This window comes from Hylobates moloch, unplaced genomic scaffold (assembly GCF_009828535.3).
Source record: "Hylobates moloch isolate HMO894 unplaced genomic scaffold, HMol_V3 SCAFFOLD_1, whole genome shotgun sequence".
NCBI classification, from domain to species: Eukaryota; Metazoa; Chordata; class Mammalia; order Primates; family Hylobatidae; genus Hylobates; species Hylobates moloch.
This window is the reverse complement of record NW_026652276.1, coordinates 42,909,640-42,933,702: the sequence shown is the minus strand read 5'-3', so window position 1 is coordinate 42,933,702 and position 24,063 is coordinate 42,909,640. Positions and strand designations below refer to the sequence as shown.

Below are 24,063 nucleotides of genomic sequence, written 5' to 3'. Positions count from 1 at the left end.
CAGAACACTATTGTCCCTATTGGTTTCAAACAATGCTTTATCACAGTTTGATATCATTGATCATTTCAAGTATTCCTATAACATTCTACATAGGTTAAAACTGCTTATATCTAATAATATCTTTATTTTTACTCTTTATTTTAATCTAAAACTATAACTTCTAAGGTGAATTCAGCACATGATAGTAAAAAAAAATCATATTGTTGAAACTTAACATTACTGCTTAGGAAAATTCTGCCTTTGTCAGTTGGCATTCCATGTGTATTAATTCTTTAATTCAACCTACCTGAAGAAAAGTTAATCAAAGAAAACAATCAATTCTGATTGATTCTTTTCCTCTGACCAGTCTCTGTGATTTTATAGGACTTTAATGTTTTAGGCCACTATATTAAGGAAAATACTCAATAAACTAGCTGTGAAAACCTCAAAGGCATGTTTATCTTAGGCTACACAAATGGTCTCTAATTTGTACTTTATAAAGGTATTACTGTCCTATTCAACTGAATTGTCTATTGTTAAGTCTTTAGCTCAATAACTAGTAGAAAAATAGAATGATTCTAACCAATCACATTTGCTAAGGACATTTGCAACATGAACTAAACAAGCAAAGATTTTTCTTTCTTTTTTTTCTCTCAATTGACAGATCAGGTAGCAAATAAGATTAGTGCACCACATAATATGCGTAAAAATAAAACTGTTCTAAATGCGTATATTCAAATAAGTTCACCTATATTACATTCAATTCTATTAATATTTACTAAGTATTCACTGTGTTTAAGGCCTCATGCTCACAGGACTCTGGGGAGGACAGAAAATGGGTATGTTCCTGTGTTCCCCAAACCTCCACCTCTGAAGTTCTTTCAAGGAGCTTTTGGCGCAGAAGGGGGATTAGTCAAAAATCAAAATTTCTAGGGTACATAGAACTTAGAAGGTGATACCCTGAAAGGCCCAATGTTAGAACTCATAGTCTGATTTGTTCTCTAGATGATTATAGATTCATGTCCCTTCCCTTGGGAGTTCAGGACTCCAAGGGTCAAATAGTCTCAAATTCTTGCAAACAGTGGAATGAAGGCCATTCATCAGTCAGGCAAATAGTTAAATAACTGTCTCCCATTAGGCAATGTGATTTCAGTCCTAGCATCTTACATAGCATTTATAGTTAAGTGCTTCAAGCACCTTATGAGCTTAAGTGCTTTTCAGCTTTGAACCTTGTAATCGTCTAAGGAAAATTGGGTAATAATCTTTATTTAATTGATCAAGAAACCAAAAGAGTTCTCTGATTTTCACCTGCTGGTCTCCCCAATAGAAGAGGATGTCCCCACAATCATCAGATTTTAAATAAGCTGGGCATTTCATGGTCTACACACAAAGTCTCTCATTTCACACTTCTGTAGATTCTTTGTCAGCCCCCATCACACCTATCTATGTTTTCGAGGTTTTATTCTGTTTCTGGGCAGGACAAATGGAAATCTGAAACTAGGCGCAATCTAAAGCACACTCCTTGTTCCCCAGACATGGTCTGTCCAGATCCTATTTCAGGTGTTCTCACCACCAAGCCCCCATGCCAACCATTCTCTCCTTCACTGCTAGAAGGTCATGCCAGCCCAGCCTCACACCTCATAGCATGAGCTGCCCATCCTCACCGTCCACTCCATCTCCAGAACCTTCCCTCCTTACTCCCAGATTCTGAAGAAAACATCACTATTTCTCATTCTTTCAAAGGCACTGCATTATCTGAGCCTCAAATCCATTCCCTCCTGGTTGGTGGGCTCTTGCTTATCACTCCTCTTCCTCTTCCAAACTGCTGGCTCCATCCTCTTTCTGCTAATTACACTTAGCCCTCATGCTTCAGTTAGCCACATTTAGACTCTTTCCTCTCATGTCCTTGCCACCCCTCCCTTAGTAGATGCATAGGCTTTCCCTGTTCTCACACTGCAGAGAGACAGCTCCCTCCAATGTCATTATGGTATCCTTTCTGCCAAAGCCAAGAGCCTCCAATTCCCTCTCCTCTCCCCTGCCCCTCCACTGCACCCTTGATAATACTTCCCCCGGTAACTCATCTTCCCTTGGCTTCGGTGATACCTCACTCTCTCTAGATGCATCTTCTTAACTCCTGGCCCTTTTCCTCTCAAAGCTTCCAGCCCTCTCCTGTTCTTGCTCTCCTCTTTAAGGAATGTTCATTTGGTACCATTTCAATTGTCATCCAATAAAGTGGCCCGAAAATTTATTCTCCCTCCTGTCCTTTAGTCGGCTGGTTCTACATCTCAAACAGCCTAATGGACATTTCTACCTAGTTGTCAATTCTCACTGAGGTATCAGCAATTTCGTCTCCATTGGTATTGTCCTATTTCTGTCACAACCATCAAGAGTCACTTAATCTCAAAACCTGGATTCTGCTTGCATGTCTCTTTCTCATTCCCATACCCCTAGTTACTCTCACCAAATCTCATGGCTCTCCTCTGCTTCAACCTCTTGCATTGGTGGCTTCCTGTCTTTTTCACTTGTGCCACTCAAAGCCAGGGCCCCACTTCCCTCACCACTCCATTTCCGTCAATTACTGCAATAGATTCGACTTTGCCTACTTCCACCAGGTGTACACACCAACCTTCCCCCTCCCACCCACCTCCCTTCCTGCCATACACCCACTCACACCCTCATACAGCTTCAGATGGTGTCTAGAGGAATCATTCTTAAAACCTCATTTTCAATATGTCACTCTCTTGCTGAAAAACCTTCAAGGATTCTCAAAATACCTCAACTGGGCTTTCAAAGACCCCTAAGGTGTGTTCTCTACCTTCTCAGCCTTATTTTTCATTGTTACAAATATGATCGCCCAGCCAGGTCCCAACCTTTTTTTTTTTTTTTTTTTGTGAGACGGATTCTCACTCTGTCACTCAGGCTGGAGTGCAGTGGCGTGATCTCGGCTCACTGTGACCTCCACCTCCTGGGTTCAAGCAATTCTCCTGCCTCAGCCTCCCAAGTAACTCGGATTACAGCTAATTTTTTGTATTTTTAGTAAAGATGGGGTTTCATCATGTTAGCCAGGATGCTCTCAACCTCCTGACCTCGTGATCCACCCACCTCGGCCTCCCAAAGTGCTAGGATTATAGGCATGAGCCACCACGCCCGGCCAGGTCCCAACCATTTCTATCAACATTTGGTGTCACTACCCTCCCTATATCCAGCTAGTTCTACCTTTGCCTTTTCACTGATCAAAAGCTTAGCCATTCTGAGCACCTGTTATATTATAGTATCAGGATAAATGTACTGCCATTCTAGACATTCTGGACAGCCACTTGTAATTTTCTAAACATGCAATGCTCTTTTGTACCTCTGCATCTGTACTCATGATCACGCGGTTACCCAAAACATTCCTCCTTCTCTTTTCCTCCTTGATGCAGTAACTCCACTTGTCCTTAAGGTATAATTCATGTGCTGTCTCTCCCTAACCGCCCACCCCCCACCCCATGTCAAACCTAGCAAGAAGAGTTTCCGGACCTTCCTCTATGCCATCATCACACTAGTTTATATCACTACTGTATATTTACCTGATCCATTTATATAGCCGCTTCTCCTGCCAGGTTAAGGGCAACACAACTAGAGGTAGGAAGCATATCTTATGTGTGTATGGACGTTTCTCACTGCTTCTAGCATTAAATACGGCCTGTAGCAGAAGTGCTCACTAAACATTTAGTTAAGATTATTTACTTAATTATGACTACAATTATCTTGTGAGGAAGAAAAAGGTAATGCTCTCCACTGTATTCCCAGCCCTTAGAATCCTGCCAGGTATTATATATAAAATAGAAGCTAGAATTTGTTTTTGAGTGACAAGATATGTGTTATAATATAAATTAAGCATTTCATACAGATTGTAGGCTTTTGGAAAGCAGGAACTATGTCTTATGCTTCTTCCAAAGAGTAAGTATACATGATGGCTGGATGGATGAATAGATGCAAGAGAAGTAGGGAGGGGCATAAGGAAATAGATCATTTTTCCCTTTGCATCCTTTCTTAATGTCTATTTAACATAACATCAGAAATAGTACAAATATGAGTAGATTGCAAGCTCATTTCTTTTAATCTACAAACTACATTATTAACAAACATTTTTATATCTTTAAACAGTTATAAATAAGTATATTCAGCCCAACACAGCAGTTACAGTACAGCTGGAATGAGCTTCTTAAGATCCATGCAAGGAATTAGTCCATGTCTAAGCTGAGTGCTCAAGACATTCCCCACGTACCATTTTTCCACTTAAACTACCAATAAGCTTTCCATTGGAGGGCCAAGCAAGCATAGGTGATCTATGCATACTATCAGTGACTATCACAATGAAAATGCACAAGGCTCTTCTATATGTTGAAAAACTGCTGAGATAAAAGGTGGCTGACAGTAGAAATGATGTTTCTATTTCCATGAATCCAAAATTTGCAACGGCATGAGTAGAACTGGAGAACGTTGTGCTAAGTGAAATAAGTCAAACACAGAAAGACAAATGCTGCATGTTCTCACTTATATGTGGAATTTAAAACAATTGAATTCATAGAAGTAGAGAGTAGAATGGTGTTTAACAGAGGCTGGGAGGTGGGAGCAGTGAGATGATAATCAAAGAGTACAAAGTCTCAGTGAGGAGAAACAAGTGTTTTTTTTTTTTTTTTGAGATCTATTGTACAGCACGGTGAATATAGCTAATAATTGAGTATTGTGCATTTTAATATCACAGAGTAAGTCTCAGATGTTCTCATCACAAAAAATGTCAAATATTTGAGGTGACAAATAGGTTAATTCACTTGATTTAATCATTTCACGTTGTATTAAAAACCATACCATCACTTTGCACCCCGTAAACAGCTATAACTTGTCAGTATAAAATACGTAAGTAAATATGTATACAATATTCAAAGGATTTTATCCTGCCATTACTTTCAACAAGATACAACATAGGCAGAGGGCAGATAAACTTCCTTGCAGAACACTTCATTTAGATCTGAAGCTGAAAGCAAATTTCTTTCACGACAGAAAAATTAGGTAGACAAAAGTAAGTTACTTTTACCTCATCAGAGTTAAACAACAGCAGAGGCAGAAAGACCAGGAGTTGATTAAAGGCATTGTCCTGACCACTGATACCACCATGGCTAAGCAAGGGCTGCCTTATGGAACCAGGTCAGGGGACATTGATTTCTCTATTCAACTCCAAGGCACCACTTTGTAAATGACACAATCATTTTTGAGTACAAGAGGTGCTTTAAATGTGGTAACATTATATCATTTCAGCTATAATGATCATAATTACTTATTTCTTTTAATCACAACCCACTTAACCACTTTAGTACAGAGGACTAGTTCAAGGAGTTTAATTTTCATTCAACATCTAATCTTTGTGTTTACCGAAACCCTTCATGGGCTTTGTTTACTGTCTGCCTGCTGGCCTGGACGTTTGATCTTGCAAGACTAGATCAGACAGGGTCAGATAAAATACTGATTACTAGAATAAACCAGGCTTGGGGAAGTAACACTGGTTTTTAAAATCCTCTTTTCTCCCAGCTTTCTAATATCTGGCAAAAGAAGTTCAAATAAACAAATAAAATTAAGAGAACTAACAATCAGAGGGTTCTTGGGCAATGACTGAGAAAAGAAAAGTGATGGGGAAAATTTTGCACTCTGGCCAAAATACAGGGTTTGGTTAGGTCCACTCATTCTAATGGTATTATTTTGTAACACAAATAATTTTATAATAGCCACCTGTATTTGTGTAAACTTTCAATGACCCTTCAATTCTTGAGGCATATTAAATAATTGGGATTGACCTCACCAAAGATGACTGCTTATTTTGCTTTTGGTACAAGATGACAAACATTTTAGATATAAAATTACTTTCTTGTAACTTATTAATTAGGACACTTTTAAAATATACAAAAGATTATTTATTAAGGCATTTTCTTATTTTTATTATATCCCCCACAAAAGTAGATTGCCGTAAGAGTAAAACTGATAGTGGTACTACATATATGATTGCCACTTCATTTCATAAAAATGATGGGGAAGGAAAGTTCACATCAAGAGTTCAGACAAAAAAAGTTGTGTAAAAAATTAAAATTTTACTAAAATGTGTAGAACTTATGAAAAAACTACTTGGGTAAATCCCTCATAATCCCAAGACCTTAAAAATAAATTTTGGAATAGCATGAATGTTTCTAGGTGTCTACGGAATCTCCTCACGTACAACACTAAAACTCCTAAACATTAAACAACTATTAATATTGGTCTTTTTTCTTTGCTTTTAGATAAAATGTACTTTTTTTTTCTTATACTTCGGAGCTTATGAGCACTACGTTGTAAAATCTGGTCCAGAAGCAATTATGGTATGTGATGATCAGCAATTTAAAAAAAAAATGCTGTCTAAACCAACCTACCACCCTACCCTACCTATCCACTCCATTTTCTTCAATGTCAAATATTCCTGGGAAACAGATTCATGGTCTTAGACCTTGAAACCAGAGTATACACACTGTCTCCCTATCTATTCTGAAGTAATGCTCATGTTAACTCAAATATGTCTGTGTCAACCATGATTGTCTTTGAAATTAAAGAAAAAAGGTAAACAGAATGTGCTTTGCTGTGATCACTGGCGAAAATAAAGTTAACATGCTAAGCCAAACCAATTTAGGACTTTCTAAAGAATAAGTGTAAATAGTTTAGCTAAACTAACAACAAATTCAAAAAATGCACATTAAAATGTTTACTTCAAAATTTAGACAATTCCATTTGTATATAGTTTTACATCTGTTTTTAATGATATCAAATTATTGATTGTTCATTTTTCTCATATTTATTTAAGCATTAACTATAGAATTTGTAATCTGATCTTTTTTTATCCTTCCAGTAGACTTTTATTTTTGCCAGGTTTTAGTCATATTTACTTTGATCTTTCAGAGTATATCATTATTTTACCATTTATTTATTTCTATGAGAAGAGAAAAAAATTTTGACCTAGGAGAGCTATATGTGGCAATTTGTAACAGAATCACATAGCTTATGTTTAGGAAATCATGTTTTTGATTAAGAAGCAACCACTTAGTTCCCACTGTTTTATTAAAACAGACATTAGCAGATAATAGGAAACATATTTAACAATGTAGCCTGCATTTAGTTTGGGACCTCAGTAAGTTGACTTAAGATTTTCTTCTACACTGAATAGTGCATAGAAGTGCATGTAAATTGGTAAGTTTGAGGTAGAAATGGAAGGTAGGGAGGCTGAGAGGGACATGGAACTCTGACTTCTGGGTTCTCAGAAAAAGCCCTATGGTAGAATTCTGGTTTCACTACTACTGGTTTCCAAATTTGGAATTCATTGCCTTTTTTTCATTTTGAAAGCAGGGACACAAACAAATTTTACAAATCAAATCATTACTTTCCCATGAGAAATGAGTCCTACTAGGTAGAAACTCCCACAGCAACATCTATTCATAGAAAAAGGCTTCTACCAAATAAAATGTGCCTGCCTCAGTCCAACACTTTCTTTTTTCTGAGGGTCAAAAGTTAATAAAACGCACTTCTCTGGGTGTTTATTTTCTGTACACCATTATACCTGTCATGAATTCTTTGTTTTTCCTCCCACTCCCTTGGTTGATGAATCAACACCACTTGAACTGTTTTATGGCAGCTTGTGTTTACTTCACACATACCTTAACCTTCCCTTTTCTCCTCCTCCTGACACACACACACAGACACACACACACTTTTCAACAGCAATGACTAGCTCCATCTCTTTGAATAGTATGTGTACATAGTGTCTGACAGCCTCTTCAGGTGTGGATCCTTGACCGACTGAATGAAATCAAGGTCTCAGTCTGCTTTTACGGCACTTAAAGATTTAACTGTGCATTTACTATCTTTAAAAAAAAAAAAAAAAAAAAAGATACAGCTTGAAGAATTAAAGCTCCAGGAAAGAAAAAAGAAAAGTAGAAGATATGAGTGTTAATGTGCAAATGCACACACACACACACACACAAACACACACACAATCTGTAGTGGCAATTCTGAAAACACTAGAGTGAAGAGTTTCCAATCTTTCTGAAACTGGAATTACACTCCAGCCTATTAAAAGAGGACACTCTCTTACTTTCTCTTATAACAGCAAGTAAATGGGATCTAACAAATGACCTTGAAGCTGCATGATTCTTTTGATTTTCAGCAGAAGAGGGTATGTTGAAGCACTTTAACAATCCTATTTTAAAAGAAAAACTTGGAGGCAACACTTACAGAAAAGAAACCTTCTGAGCCACACATCAATGTCTTATAATGAGAAGGGGTTATTCATCTTATATTGTACAAGGGTGAATATTAATATGCTAAAGCATTTGCCCAAACCAAGATCTAATGGGTCCTAAGAATTTTAGAATCTGTTGAAAAGAAATGGATCTTAATTCAATTTTCAGTGTACTTAATTTCTCCTGGGTAGCTCAATATTTTGGCTTGCCTTATAAAATGTATATTTAGCATAAAACACTCTCATGCCTTTGTGATCAGAAATGTGCTGCCAATGTTTGTAAACTTCATTTCTTCAAAAGATAACCTTGTCAAAAATCTCCCAAACACTCCATAGCCAACAAGTACTACTTTGACATCCTGTCTCCCCTGAGAAAATCTGCAAGTAGTAAAAGAAACAAATTCATCCTTTACTTTTATTTACCCACCATAAATTGTCATTTGCCCCTCGGATGGGGGCAGAGTAAGCAAGGCTATGAATACATATTATAAAGTGTGATAAATATGTCATATTTATGCAAAATATGGACTGGAAGGACCATCAAAACCAACATTACAAAAAATTCCCCAAATCCCCTCAGGGACCCTGGTAGGTAACATTTATCTGAATAGAGGGAAAACAAAAGAATTTTTCCACCACTGACATATTTGAAATGGTCCTGACATGTTTAAAAGTCTAGGTGATCTAAATAGCATGCTATTTACTACACAAAGGAACTTTATTTTCAGGACCAAACATAATTCCACATGTAATATATTACTGCTAGTATGACTACTACTATTAATTATTATTAGTAGTATACTATTATTTGTCAAGAGGTTACTTTGTGCCCGTATTGTCTTATTTAGTCCTCGCATCTACCCAGTGACCTAAGTACTTTGATGATTTCCCATTTTCAGATGACGAAATTGAGTCTTGGTGAAGTTAAATAATTTGCTTAAGCTCCCACAGCTAGAATGTAGAAGCTAAAGATTTGAACCCAAGTCTGCCTGAATGCAGAGCCCGTGCTTTCACCACTGCTCTGGAATCATCGACAAAGGAACACAACATCAAACTCCATTTCTGACCGAAGACATCCTGATACCCCAACAGTATCTGTTAATCAGTACCCAAACTATAAGTGCTGATTTAACCTAGAATGACAGCTTTTAACTTTCCATTCTAAAGGATTTTGGTCTTTGCAAGTATCACTTATGAAAACTATAAACAACATATTGTGCTACTAATTTTACTTTTACTTCAAATATCTTCTTAGTTTTAAGGGAGCCAACTAGGATCTCATGACAGGAATATTAAAGATCTCACCTTTGTAAAAAATTACATAAATTGTATCTAAAATGAGCATAAATTCCAAACAACCAACAACTCATGAACCTCAGAAACTGAAAACAGGCTTTACAAACAAAAAAGTCAGTTTACCTTTAATCTTCTTGTACTTTTTATACCATCTCCCAAACTCCTGGCACTTGGTTGCTGACACATTGGCATAATATGTGCTATTTACAATGGATGAAATCATACTCTGAAAAAAAAAATTATAGTTATTTTTTCAAAATATGACTACTTCTTTTTAGGGACAAGAAACAGCACTTTATAACCTGCACTAACCTCTTTTTTCTTTTAAACTTAAAACAGTCAAACTCTCCTGTAAACTGAACTATTAACATCAAACACGATTACCTGAATTTACCATCCCTTTAATTTATACAATGATAGTGCTTTCTCCAAAAAGCCAACCCTAGGGCAATGTCAACAATGGAGGGGACAGAACATGCAGATTAAATGCAAAGAGGAAGAACAGTTGTGATTTAGGAACCAGAGCAAAAGGTGAGATCAGATGCTCCAGTATCCGTAATCCAAATAATGCCTTTCAGATGTTTCTGTTCCGCTTCCAACTGCAACAAGCTTACACAGCCAAGAATCTGAGAACATCCGTGCTACACACTGCAGAACAACATTTAGGGAAATAAGTTAAATTAATATAATTTATAGAAACGTGTGATTAGAACTTGTGTGAAAATTCACCAAATGAAAAAATTAACAGTGCTATTTTAGAGCAGGGGAAACTAAACATAATACTTGTACTGTGTTTCAATAAAAAATGAACCAAAGCTCAAACTTTCTGAGTGCTGAAGTGCATGATTCTTCCTTGCTCTCATCCTCCTCAGCCCAACTGCTCAGCTGATTTGTGTGTATTAATAATTGGGGTTAAAAGAGGAGTGGAGCATAGCCTGACAAAGCACTGAAAAGTTAAAATGATAATTGCACACCTTGAATTGAACTTCCTACAGAGATATGTTTGCAGCTAATACAGTATGTTTGGGCCAACATTTGTGGCAGATGTTAACGTATACCTGAATTGACTGTGTATGTTTTATACATAGATTTTATTTCCTATTTTTTATTTTGTCCTGGGCATAAACAACTCAAGAGATCCAAATGACCTGTGTAAGGTTTTATATCTTGCCTTGAAATCTCATCTTTCTCAAAAAAAAAAGTTAGCCCCAGACATAGAACAGTTCAGAGAAATCTTAGAACTTCTAATGACATTTCTACAAAGTAGTAGAGATAAAAAGGGTAACAATAAATCAAGTTATTTAACAGGAGGTTAAAATGCCAGCAGACAGACCTTCATAAACTCCCATTTAAAACAACAGACTCCTCTTTTTTAATCACTATGCAGTACTGGTAGAGGAGGGGGTTCCTGATTCAATTCACAGAAACCTCTTTCGCAGATGGTTAGCCTCCCCAGTTGCTGATCTATACATAACAATTCTTTTCTCTGAGGGGAGATAGTAAGGATAACTCTTTTCATCCCAAGGTCTGAACACAGCACTGGGAACCCAAAGAGCTAATATCATCAGAGTGTATCACAGAACCTATGGGGCCTTGTCTCCTGCCTTATAGGATGACCACTGGAATCCTAATCTCCTGGAGACAGTCTTCTGCTTTGTGCTATTAACGACCAAGTACGGCTGTTCCCTAACTAGCTGAGCTAGCTCCCACTCTGGGCTGAGATTCACTCTGTTCCTAGACTGTGAGACCCTTGAGGACAGTGACTATGTCTGTTTCATTTTTTTTTTTCTATCTCGTGTCTCACATAGTTCTGATGTGGGATATCTGAGTCACTGAAATTTAACACAGGAAAAGGGACAGAGATGAGATTTAAAAGTGCCAAACTGAAATGTCATAATAATAAATTTTTTTAACATGAAAGTAGCTTAATAATAGATGCATCAGCCACACTGGTATATGTGAATAATCACAAACGTACTTGTCATCTCTCTATCTTGTTTGCATGAATTTATCATCTGGAAAGGCACAGGATACACAGCCATGGCAGGAGTCAGAGTTAAACTCTGTATTGCCAAATGGTCTAGGAAGTGAACTAAAACGAACAGTGTCTAATTACTGCCTGGCACTGTTCCTCAATTCTTCCTGGCCCATAATACAAGGCCACAAGCCCAGAAGACTGCATCACTTTGGCCCCAGATAATCCAAATTCCCCTCACTCTCTACCCTCTCTTTGTCCTTGCTCCTGCTATATCTTCAATTGACCCTGCACAAGGCAGAGCGGCAAGGAAACGAGTATCTGGGCTCCTACTGGCTCCATCAGCAGGTCCTATATTTCATACAACTCATTTATAAAGGAGATGTTGGCTACCCTGACTCAATCAGATTTGTTTTCTGTCCCAGATAATTATAAATAAGTTGTTACCTCTACTGATCACAGAACAGAAACATAAACAGGTTTCAACTATGAACTGAGCAAAAAAAAAAAAAAAAAAAAAGTAGCAAACAAATTTCCTAGATGAGAATCTTTAATCACCAGAAAAGTCTGTTTGAGTTTATGACACATTTTATTCATATCAATTCCCTGCAGGTCTTTATACAGAACTAATGCCCAAAATAGTTTTTACTGATAAGAATTGCTATAGTCCATCCTCAGAAGACTTTAAAATCAGAAGATATAAAAATATCTTGGGAATATTTTAAAAGAAAGGCCATGCTATATTTGATTATTCCAGTTTCATGAATATTTTCTAACCCTAAATTAGACTGTTAAATTCTCATAATCTGAATCTAAATCACTAGTCTTCACTAGAATGCTCTGGACACATACTACAAGGTCATCTTGATGTTAGTGTCCATTAAATATCTAGAACATCAAAACTTAATTAATGATACATAAAGTTGAAAGGGGCTAACATGAACCCAGCATGTGCTATTACTCTACAGGAAACAATGTTCTCTAAAGGTCCTGGGACACAGAGAATCTGTATTTACCATATTTCATCCACTTTTTATACTTTAACATCACTGAAATAGAGATCCATCTTACAATCAATAGCATCTTAAACCTGATAAGATACAGTTGATGCAGAATGGGATGAGTAATAATTAAAGTCTTTCCCACCTACCACCCTGCCAAAAAAGATCTAATTCAATTTTTTGCTTTTTAAAATATGTATAATTTTGCAGTTTATGTTACTCCTTTATGTTTTCCAGTCATTCTAAAGCAACGGTACAGTTGGACTTTTAGGATCCACATCTTTTTGACAAAGGAACAAGAGCTGAGTCAACTTTTTCAATCCAGAATGCAACCAACTCGAGTATTCCTGTTTATACAAAGCAATACTAATACAGATAACCCAGAAAATATGTGTATTGCTATTTTTAACACTTAAACCGAGGAACTATAATTTACTAAGGCTAATATTGAAATGATTTTGCATTTACTAAGCATGTATCGCTTTACATGGTGGTGGGCTGTGAAAAAGAAAGGATGAGGGTACATGTATAATGGGCAACTGAGGCAGTCCCCACTCAGATACCGAGACACAGCCACAAACACCACCACATAAACAGTGGCCGCAGACAAAGCTATTTTATCAATAATATTATATTCTAAGATAAATTAAAATGGTTAAAATGTCTTTCCAACTACAGAAACTTGAAAATTTCTGACTTCTTTGTAGTTAATTATGAAATTTTAAGTATAAAGATTTTTGGAAGGGAAATAAAGTATAGGTGTCCTTATTTGTAGTCAATTTGACATTTAGTTGGCCATTAATATCTGGAATTTTTTTAAAATAAGGCATTTCAGAAATCAAACTATATTAGAATTTTCTTTACTTATTCCAAAGTTTACTAGCAGACTTGAATTTGCTCTAAGCCAAACTGCAAGAGAATAAATTTTATAATATTGGTGTTTAATACTTATAATAGCTGGATTGATCTATCTAAAAACAAATTTTCTTTTAGGTTCCCGAAACAATTTTTTAACTCACTTGTTTTTCAACTAGCCCAAAGAATAGATGTCACATATGATTATAAGCATGGTTCCATTTTCAAACTGAGGCCCCAGAAGCTCAGAATGAAAAGCATCTTTCCCAAAGTCAAATAGCATTGGGAGGCACCATGAAGACACTGTTAGTGGACCAGTATTTCATGGGTCTTTTAAGAAGGGAGACTAACGAATGAATGGAAGGAAACATTTCACCACCACCTCCATCAGCGACCACAAGCTCAACAGCTGATGCTGCAACCAATACTTTAGACAAAACAAAAAACAAGGTAACAACAGCAAAAAAAAGAAAAACATGAAGTTGTGATCTCAGGCCCCTTATACGAGTTAACTAAGAAGTTTAGAATCCAAGAAAACTACGGAACCTAAAGGGAATTTAAAACTTAATAGGATAAAGCAAAATAATAAACACAGGTTAAAATGATTTGTACGATACACTTAGAAAAACAGAGATCTGAGCACCCCCTTTTCCAAAAATAAAACAAAAGATAAAATAACTGGATATCCTTCACTACATTCTGCTTGGCTTGGTGGGATTTATTTGTTTGAACAGCAGTGTGGTACTAAGAGTAGCTAAGCTGAAAACACATAATACACTTGCTATGAAGAAGAACATTTTTAAACCGACGTGAAGAATTACATATTCTGTCAGTGAGAATCCCCTGTCTGGGGGAAGAGGAGGGGCATCCCCTAGCCTCCTCTTCTATGTCTACATGAGGGAGAGAGCAAAGACAGGCAATGAGTGATATGTGCATTCTTTGCTCATTTTCGGCCTTTTCAATCTGCTTGGTGATATGCTAAATAACATATTAAACATGAGAATATAATGATACTTCAATTAGGTAAAGGGAAAAAAACTGATTTTGAGGAATTACTTTGTCATGAAAAAAATTCATTTAATGTCATTTGGCAGCCTTCTACTATCCCACTCTGTCTCCACTTCTGAGCTATAACATCAGAATTGAAAATTGCTGCCATTTTAAGGGAAAGAAACACTTCCTCTGAATTTTGGAGTATGAAAACACTACATTTGAGAGCTCTTCCCCTAAGCTGTTGCTGAATGGCTCACTTGTCTAACGTCAGCACCCTTACCTGTGATTGGGGATATTGTCTCCTGCATCAGAGAGTGTAAGGATTCTTCTGTGAGATGATTTGTGTAAAAGGCCTAGCACAAGATGTAGAATCAACAAATGGCACCTTTCTCCCCACTGTGCAATCATTTCTTATGGTCACTGCAACCCCTTGGTTAGGAATATTTTCAAGCTGTCATTTGTGAGCCTTCATCAACATGAGTCCATGAGGTTGGGACACAAACTAAAACGACCTCACATGAAAATAACTAAGACAGTTGGCAACTGGTTAACACAAGACCTGATGCATCCCCACTACATACATGAACTTAGGTTAAATTAAACGGACGGTTGGCAACTGGTTAACATGATTCTGGTCCATGCAGTTGATCAGCCACTATATATGATTAGTACATGCTCAATTTGTTTTTTTCTGCTGACCCAATTGGCTGCTTGATTTCACTACTCAATTGTTTTGGCATGTTGTACGTATGAGTTAAGTCCAAATGGGTAAGGCTTGCTCAGGATGACAGAAATAATTATCCTACAATCTATTTCTAAAGGCACACTATATGAATGCCACACCATTGTCACACTGGAAATCTAGTAACATCTTTGCAGCTCAATAGCTTTAGTCAGTCATTTTGTTCCTCAAATATGTAGCAACAAAGTCTCAACCAGCACCATGGGACAGAGCTGCTTCAAAAACATGTCTACATGCTAAGTAAAATAAACCAGCACAAAATAAATGTTCCATGATTCCACTTACACAAGACAGGTAGAATAGGCAAATTCACAGAGGCAGAATACAGAATAGAGGCTACCAGGGGTCAGGATGAGAGGGGAATAAGGAATTGTTGCTTAAAGTTTATAGACTTTCCATTTGGAGTGACGAAAAAGTTCTGGAAAGAGACAGGGGTGATGGTTGCACAACACTGTGAATGTAATTAATGCTACTCAATTGTAAGCTTAAAAATGTTTAGAATGGCAAACTTCATGTTACGTATATTTTACCATAAAAAACATGTCCAGAGTCACAGAGAATATGTGTAGGAGATGGAGCACATTGGAAGTTGCATGCACTTCCAAATTGTTCTTTTCATTACAATTTTCAGGCTAGGTGCAGTGGCTCATGCCTATAATCCCAGCACTTTGGGAGGCCAAGGCAGAGGGTCACTTGGGGTCAGGAGTTCAAGACTAGTCTGGCTAACATGGTGAAACCTCATCTCTACTAAAAACACAAAAATTAGCCGGGCATGGTGGTGTTCACCTGTAATGCCAGCTACTTGGGAGGCTGAGGGGGGAGAATTGCTTCAGCCCGGGAGGCAGAGGCTGCAGTGAGCTGAGATCATGCCACTGTATTCCAGCCTGGGCAACCCAGCGAGACTCTGTCTCAAAAAGAAAAAAAAAAAAAAAACCCCACAGTTTTCAGTTAACAAGACTGTCTCTTTAGTCATCCCATTTGAACATCATGATCACCTATGAGATGCACAAGGCAGGTACTGGTACCTCTACTTATTTAAATAGGTCAAAACCCTGAGTACCTGGGGTTTTGCAATCAAAAGCCGATCTTAGGTATTTCAACTCTTCCTCAAGTAAGAATAAGTAAGCTACAGAAAGATGCAATCATAATGTTTTCAAATTGGAACAGCTAAGGACTATTTAATAAGGGAGAACTAAGGTCTGCTAAATTAGGATGCTCAGGACAACCAGTGGCAGAGGAAAGAGGCTGCAAGTGGTTACTCATAGAGACATCAGAGGAAAAGGAAGAGGTGCCAGCACTTAAACACACTTTGAAAGGTGAAATCAAAAATAAATACGCAGACACACAACCACAGTCTGTACTTTCCAAGCATCTGGCCAGACAGAGAACGGCTAAATCATTACTTCCCTGTTTTAAATATATATATACCTCAGGCTACAATTGTTGCACTTTTATGGACTTCCCCATACCTTTCTTCTGCCTTCAAAACTGCTCTTTTGAACTTCAGACCACTGGGGTGTTCAAGAAAGTATGAACTATCCACTGAATCATTCCCTTTTGTAATTGCCAAACTCAAGTGAAGAGTCATCTAAAATGGTTTGGCTTGGGGGTAATAAGGAAGAATTATTTCAATAACAGGAATCTTTAACTCATGAGTTAAGCCTATTTTTGAAAAACCCAACAAGCCACCTTTCTCACCTAAGGTGAGTAGTACTAGATGCCTCACTCTCCTTCCTATATTGAAAGGGTTTTAGTTCCTCCCTCAGATTCACTGTTATATCCCCAGCCCATTGCAAAGTGCCTGATTCTTAATCAGGACTCCAGGAATGCTGGTGGAAATATACTGTTGAATTACTGTTTCACCTTGCTTTGAACAAAAATGCATTCTTTTTTACTTTATATAGGCTGAACTACAAAAACTGCATGCATCTGTTCTATGACAACCAACAATAAAATGGGCATGCTTATCTCCACACTAAATTACAATCTAGCTATGCAATTTAAGTGAATAATCTGGAATGTTTAAGGATAATGGCTGTAGGATGAATGCCAGGGTCCACATTACATATCCATACTAGCTGAAAAGAGCTATCCCAGTGAGATTTTCCATAATCACACAACATATCAGAAGCCTAAATCAAATCTCACCCAAATCTAAACAACAGAAATGAGCCCCTGTTTAACCAAAATGTGCTGGGCATCAATCACCAAATTACTCTATTCACTGCTTCTAGTTCAAAATGTTTTGGAACTGCCAAGAACACTGTAATAATAAAAAAACTTTAACTTTACATACTAATAAAACTACACTTTCTGAAACACTTTTAAACTTAATTCATTAAGCATATCAGAGAATTGGTTAACTGAGAGTGGTATTGCTCCTGCCATGGGACCTTTGGCAACATCTGGAGACATTTTGGTTGTCACAACTGGGGGAAGGGGTATAGTGGCATGCTAGTGGCATCTAGTGGGTAATGGACAGGGATGCTGCAATGCACAGGACAGCCCCCCACCACAAAGAATTATCCTGCTAAAAGGTTAAATTCCTGCATTATAGTAACAGCTACATACAAACTATATATTACGCTGAATGCTGTGGACACAAAGATCAATAAGAGATGGCCTCTGTTATTGCGCACAGTCCATCTAGTGACGGAAACTGACAGGTAACAATGACAACAGGCTGAGATAAGTGCTGTGACAGGGTTATTTACAAAGGCTACTAAGAGCAGAAGTAGCAACTACTTCAACTAGGAGGTTGAGGCACTTCACTAGCGGTGACTTTCCAGCTGGAATCTGAAAGATAATTTCATCAAGTAGAAAAGAGTAGTGCATTCTAGCCAGGTGAAATCATGTATGCAAAAGCAAGCAAGTGTCAAACTGAAGGACTCTAGAGTCACCAGGATTGTGTGCAGGGGCTTTCAAAGCCAGAGATTAACAAGGTACATCTCCCTGAAGAACCAATCTCATGTGGAGAGAAGGAGATTACTAACTTAACAGACAAAATGATTTTATGCCATTTTAAAAATATTTAAAACACAGGGGCCAGGAGCAGTGGCTCACGCCTGTAATCCCAGCACTTTGGGAGGCTGAGGCAGATGGATCACAGGGTCAGAAGATCAAGACCATCCTGGCTAATATGGTGAAATCATGTCTCTACTAAAAATACAAAAAAAATAGCCAGGCGTGGTGGTACATGCCTGTGGTCCCAGCTACTCAAGAGGCTGATGCGGGAGAATCACTTGAACAGGGAGGCAGCGGTTGCACTGAGCTGAGATCGTGCCACTGCACTTCAGCCGGGGTGACAGGGCAAGATTCTGTCTCAAAAAAAAAAAAAACAAGTATATGGACTAGAATATAAACTTGGCATTAAATTTTAAGATAATACAGAAGATGGCTTTGTTAGATTTGTAATGCTACACTAGTTAGGTTGCTCCCACTCTCAAGAGATATTTCGAGCAATGGTAAACATTTCAAAATAATTAATTTCATGTGTTTAGAATATAGGATGAGTGCAGGAATAGGGAAGAAGGTAGCTCTAGTGAAATATAAGGCTGAACAGTGTCATCTCGATGGTCTTTATGCTGTGGAGTCCGTACTTCTTATAGGGTGGGTAGGGGGAGTGACTGAGGAATTATAAACAAGGAACACAGGAGAATCAGGTGGCAGGAGAAAAGTCATGAGGCAAGAAGACCTGAAATATTTTAGATGACAGATGATGAAAGAATGAACAAGGCAGTGGCACAAGGGAAAAAGATTTTAGATGGAGAAGTGATGGAACCCATAGGATCAAACCGAAGGGTGAAGGAGAAGGAACTGTTTAGGTCAGGCAACTACATGAGCAAACCATGAGAGCAGACAGTGGAAAGGGAAAGAGGTTTTTATGATGGGGGTAAAGATGATCTCATTTGAACATCAAGACAACCCTCCGAACTATGTGAAACATGCAAATACAATGATGCCCAGCTTACAGAAGAGTTTAACGAGGCCCTGAGAAGTGAATAGCCCAGGATCACATATCTGGCATAAAAGAACTGAGATTAGAACCCAGGGCTCTTGGCTCCTGATCTGGATTCTCCTCACTCATGTTGCCTCTCTAGTCATATTTATAGATATAACCAAACATGATTGTCATGATACAACAGTTTGGACCAAACTTCCACATGCCTCAGAAGCCCTGGATAAATTTCTGAATTGGTAATATCAAGTTAAAGGCTTGTACGCTTCCAGGCAAAGCCCATTTTGACTTCCATGTGAATGCAAGAGAAAATTAATTGTGAATGATTGTGAAATTTGGGAAAAATTATTGACAGCTTTTCCTAACTTGTTCTTTATCCAGTTCCTCTGTATCACCAGTATAATCAAAATATGCATTTCATAACTGTATGCAACAAGGCTTTAACATCTACATACATACCTACAGGTAGGTATTAAAATGGCCTGCATGAAAAGTCCTAAACATAAGGTCAGAATAATGTCCTTTTCTATCTAGCTGCCTATACGTGAATGCATACCTTCTTGATTTTTTTGGAAGCAAAAATATTAACAGCATACTTTGCTTCAGAGGATCCAAATTCCAAAACACCCTCAAAAACACACACACACACACACAGACACACACACACATTCAGTTCACATCATATCTCAATAATAATAGCTGATACTGTTTATGGTGCATCATTGCATGCCAGGCATTAGGCCAAGCATTTTATGTAATTTCCAATCATTTAATCCTCTTTATTAACTCAGAACCATTACTACTCAGTTTTACTAACCAAACAAGGGGGGGCTCATAAAGGTAAGGTTATAGAGGGTTGTCAACCAGGACATGAATCCAGCCCTGATTCCAGGATACATGCTCTTAACCAATAGCCTTCCTATCTTCCAGAGACTCCCTTACCCTGGAACAAAGCTCATGGCACAGCAAGTTTCTGTAATAGGTTTCTCATTATTTTCCCTTGAACTTAACAGACATTGTCTTAAATCATGTGTAGCAGCTCACACCAGGAAACAGATTTCCATTCAAAGCTTTAAATAATTTGTCAACATGGGTTCATTTCTACAGCAGTCCTAATCCACCATAGGCAAAATATTATCTCATCAGTAGGAAAAAATGGGTCCCAGCCCATGAACACAAATGGAAAAGGCAGCCCAGTCCTCCACTGCTCTTCTTTTGATCCTCTCAATCTCATTTTCATGGCTTGTATTAGTTTATGGTGCGTTCACTAAAAAAATGGAGTATCACTTTTCCTCATGATGCATTTTCTTGTGGTGAATTCACTACAAAACCTCTACAAATGTATATGATGTAAAGATCACCTCTCTACACCAGACAGGCAAAAGGCCCAATAAATCACACATAGATGGGTTTAGCATGGCTGACTCATCCAGCCGACCAAGTAAAACAACAATCTGGAGCATCCACTTTGAAAGAGCGGGGTGGGCAGTAGCATCTCAACCTGCCACTTAGCCAGCTAGTATGCTTAGACAGTGAATGTAAGAGCTTCTCTAAGCTCCTGTTTCTTGATCTATAAAATGGAGACACTGGTCCCTATCTCCAATGAAATATGTGAGAAGTTAATGACTGTATATGTAAAATGTTTATTTTCTTTGTTTTTGGTTTGTTTTGTTTTGTTTTGTTTTAAGAGACAGGGTCTCGCTATCTCGCTATGTTGCCCAGGCTGGTCTCGAACTCCAGGACTCAAGCAATCCTCTGGCCTCAGCCTCCCAAAGTGCCTGGATTACAAGTGTGAGTCACCATGGCCGACCTGTATACATAAAATGTTTTAATACTCTCTCCTTACCCAAAGTCTCAATAAATGCTAATTTTTTTTTTTAGACCCAACCAGGGTCTCACTCTGTCACCCACGCTAGAGTAGAGTGGTGTGGTCTTGGCTCACTGCCATCTCCACTTCCCAGTCTGAAGTAATCCTCCCACCTCAGCCTCCTGAGTAGCTGGGACTATAGGCACATGCCACCACGCCCAGCTAATTTTTGTATTCTTTGTAGAGATGGGGTTTTGCCATGCTGCCCAGGCTGGTTTCAAACTCCCGAACTCAAGCAATCAGCCTGCCTCGGCCTCCCAAAGTGCTGGGACTGCAGGCATGAGCTACTCCATGCCTGGCCAATAAGCTATAACTTCTATTCTACAACCAGAAGCAATATAATCTTTTACACCTCAAATGCAGTGTAAGTCTATAAATAAAAGAGAAGACAGTTGTTTAAGCAGAAGGAACCCCCTGCTAGAGAGTCTACCAATGGCTTCTTCTGTTTCCCAGACCCCCACCTGAAGATACTGACCTGGGAGAGAGGGCATTCTTTGGCTAATGTGCTCTGGTTCATCTCTTTGAGCAGTTCCTTTAAGGCATTGCGGACTGTGGCATGGTTCCACTGCTCCGCAGGCAAGTCTTCCAACTTTGAACAACTGCAAAACAGAGCAATAATGAACAATACACAAACCTCAACCAGGGCCCCTGACTGAAGGGGAGACAGTGCAGCAGCCATTCTTGGGTCTTGTGGGAGCTTCAGAAGAAATGCTGAAGAATGGGGTCTAAGTGAAGGAAGGGAAGTAAAACTGCTTCTCCAAGACTTTGCTAGGGCCCAAGGGGTCTCTTTTAAGTTTGTCATCCCACTCATCCAAGAAAAATAGTCACTTCCAATACAAGAAATGCTATTTTTATAAAATATGATTTTCCCAATGTGCTGGTGGAAATGGCATGGCAATGTGGTTATAAACTTCCCCAATACAAATGTAATTATTGTGCATGCCTAAGGTTAACTGTAAACAAACATCCTCTGTCAGATTTGCAGTTGGAAGGCCCACCCTCACCCTCATAGAATAGCTCAGAGTTACTTTCTGAACCAAAAAATGACTTTTCAGATCCTTACCCATTCATAGTCACAGATGGGGATGCTGGGGGTCCATTTTTAAAGTATAAATTCCCCAAAAGGGGAAAATTCAAAACACTTACACTAAAGGACAACACTCCTTATATCACACCTATCAGGCACTTTACAATAAAAGACTGAAAAGAACCTCCAGTTCTTTAGAGGGATATCTTGTTCCAGATGCCATATTTGAAAAAATAAAGAAATCATCCCCAGAATCTCTGTAGGCCACAAAGTGTGTTTTTGTTTGTTTGTTTGTTTGTTTTGTTATGGCCCTCGAAAGGGAAGAAAAAGATTTCCTATGTCAGGACATTCTTGGTAAACCTCCTACAAGAACAAAACTCTCCCCTCATAACACAAATGTGAAAACAGCAGAGGTGTTTATTCTTCAAATACTATGTGCTACACATTTAACCAGGCCTAGAGGACCCATTGAATAAGGGGCTGTGTAAAGTTCCTCCTACGGGCTATAGAATTTTAATGATTTGTCAAGCTGCCCCTAGGTTACCACTTCACTGCTTCTGAAAACAAAGCATAAAGTAGTTGGAATGTGACTATAAAGACACCTGGGAAGAGCCACCCTTCTTCTTCTCTCCTTCTTTCCCTCTCTCTCCTTCTTTTCATTTTGTCCAATGTCCAGAAATTAATAGACAGGACATGCTGATCTTTGCAGTGAATCAATGATTGACGGAGCAGCTCTGTGAGCAAGGAAAAGCAGACGTTCAGAAACACCCACCTTTGTAATTGGATTTTCAACGTCACAACATGATAGACATCTTGTAGCATGTCGGCCACTGTCGCGTCAGGTGCATCTGTCACATAACTGAGGGGGAGAGGATTCCACCTTCCCAGCTTGATTATTCCTGCACAGGGAAGAAAAACATAATAAACACATATCTGCTATTTATTAAACCTTCTCATTGTTTGTTCAATGTTAAGAAGGTCATTCAATCATCAACATCCAAGGCCCACTCAGATATTTTACAACCCAGTGCAATAAGCTATTTCTTTCTGGCTGACAATTGAGTTAGTTAACTACACAGGAAGATGGGAAGGAAAGAATGAGGTTTAATCACAGACAATCAGTTCTTTTATGTTTTCCTGTTTCTTAAATTACTTAGAAAACCATACGGATACTTCCTTCCCCCCAGAATTGTTTCACATTCTAACTTAAGGCTGATGCTAAATATACAGGACTGCTGATTTCATAGACAAAAAAAAAAAAAGTAAGCCTTAAGTAAATATATGATTCAGTTTTGAATTGTACAAGAAAATTCCTGTGTGTGGGCTCAGCACGCAGTTACATCCTGACTGTGGTGCGATTCCCAGTGCGAACAGCATTTGGAGCTCATGAAGCAGTTAGAGTTCGCTCCCATATCTGCATTTCAGCAGGCAGTGGGGTTGCTTTCCCAGGCCAAATGCAATACCACGGTGATTGACCACAGATCAGAAATAGCAAAGATGCCCTCAACTTCCTTTCTTTTTTTTATTCCTCAGCTCTTTTGACAGTGACAATAGTACTTTTTCCCTGTGGATTTCCTGCTGCATATGGTAAACATGCGTAACAATGAAAAAATAATAAAAATCCTTTTTAAGCTTGGGCTACATAGAGCAGCAATTTTAGGAATACCCTTGTTAGAGGAAGATTCATGGGATGGTTTCAGCAACATATGGTGAAAATGCTAACTTATTCATAAGATAGGCCCATTTTATCTGGTACACAGGGCACACGTAACATTGATGAAGAAAAATAGAGAAACCCATTTCACATATGACACAGGGTAACAAAAGTTTTATTTGTAGACGATGAAAAATCCCATGGTCTCCAGGATGTCAGAAATTGCCACACATAAAAAGCACTGATGCTTTAGTGATAAAAGAAAAACAGCATTTTTATTTTTGACAATACAGGTGAGTCCAACTACACTGTTCTTTAAAAAAACATATTATCATCAAAGAGAGAAAACACCTGTGTACCCAAGTGAACTTTTAAGAGCTTCACAAAATGACAGCTACGGGGCAAAATTCCAGCAATAGG

General features: G+C 38.2%; 1 protein-coding gene across 3 annotated transcripts in view; it reads right to left on the bottom strand.

Moving 5' to 3' along the window:
- The window catches only part of SATB2 (SATB homeobox 2), a 190,036-nt gene that overhangs the window by 89,612 nt on the left and 76,361 nt on the right, over positions 1 to 24,063 (bottom strand). For all 3 annotated transcript variants that reach the window (XM_032755048.2, XM_058439896.1, XM_032755047.2), the window contains 3 exons: positions 22,762 to 22,888; positions 21,438 to 21,561; positions 9,695 to 9,797 (listed from right to left, as the gene is read on the bottom strand). In XM_032755048.2, the coding sequence (XP_032610939.1) occupies positions 9,695 to 9,797; positions 21,438 to 21,561; positions 22,762 to 22,888 (354 nt within the window). The remainder of the gene's footprint in view (positions 1 to 9,694; positions 9,798 to 21,437; positions 21,562 to 22,761; positions 22,889 to 24,063) is intronic.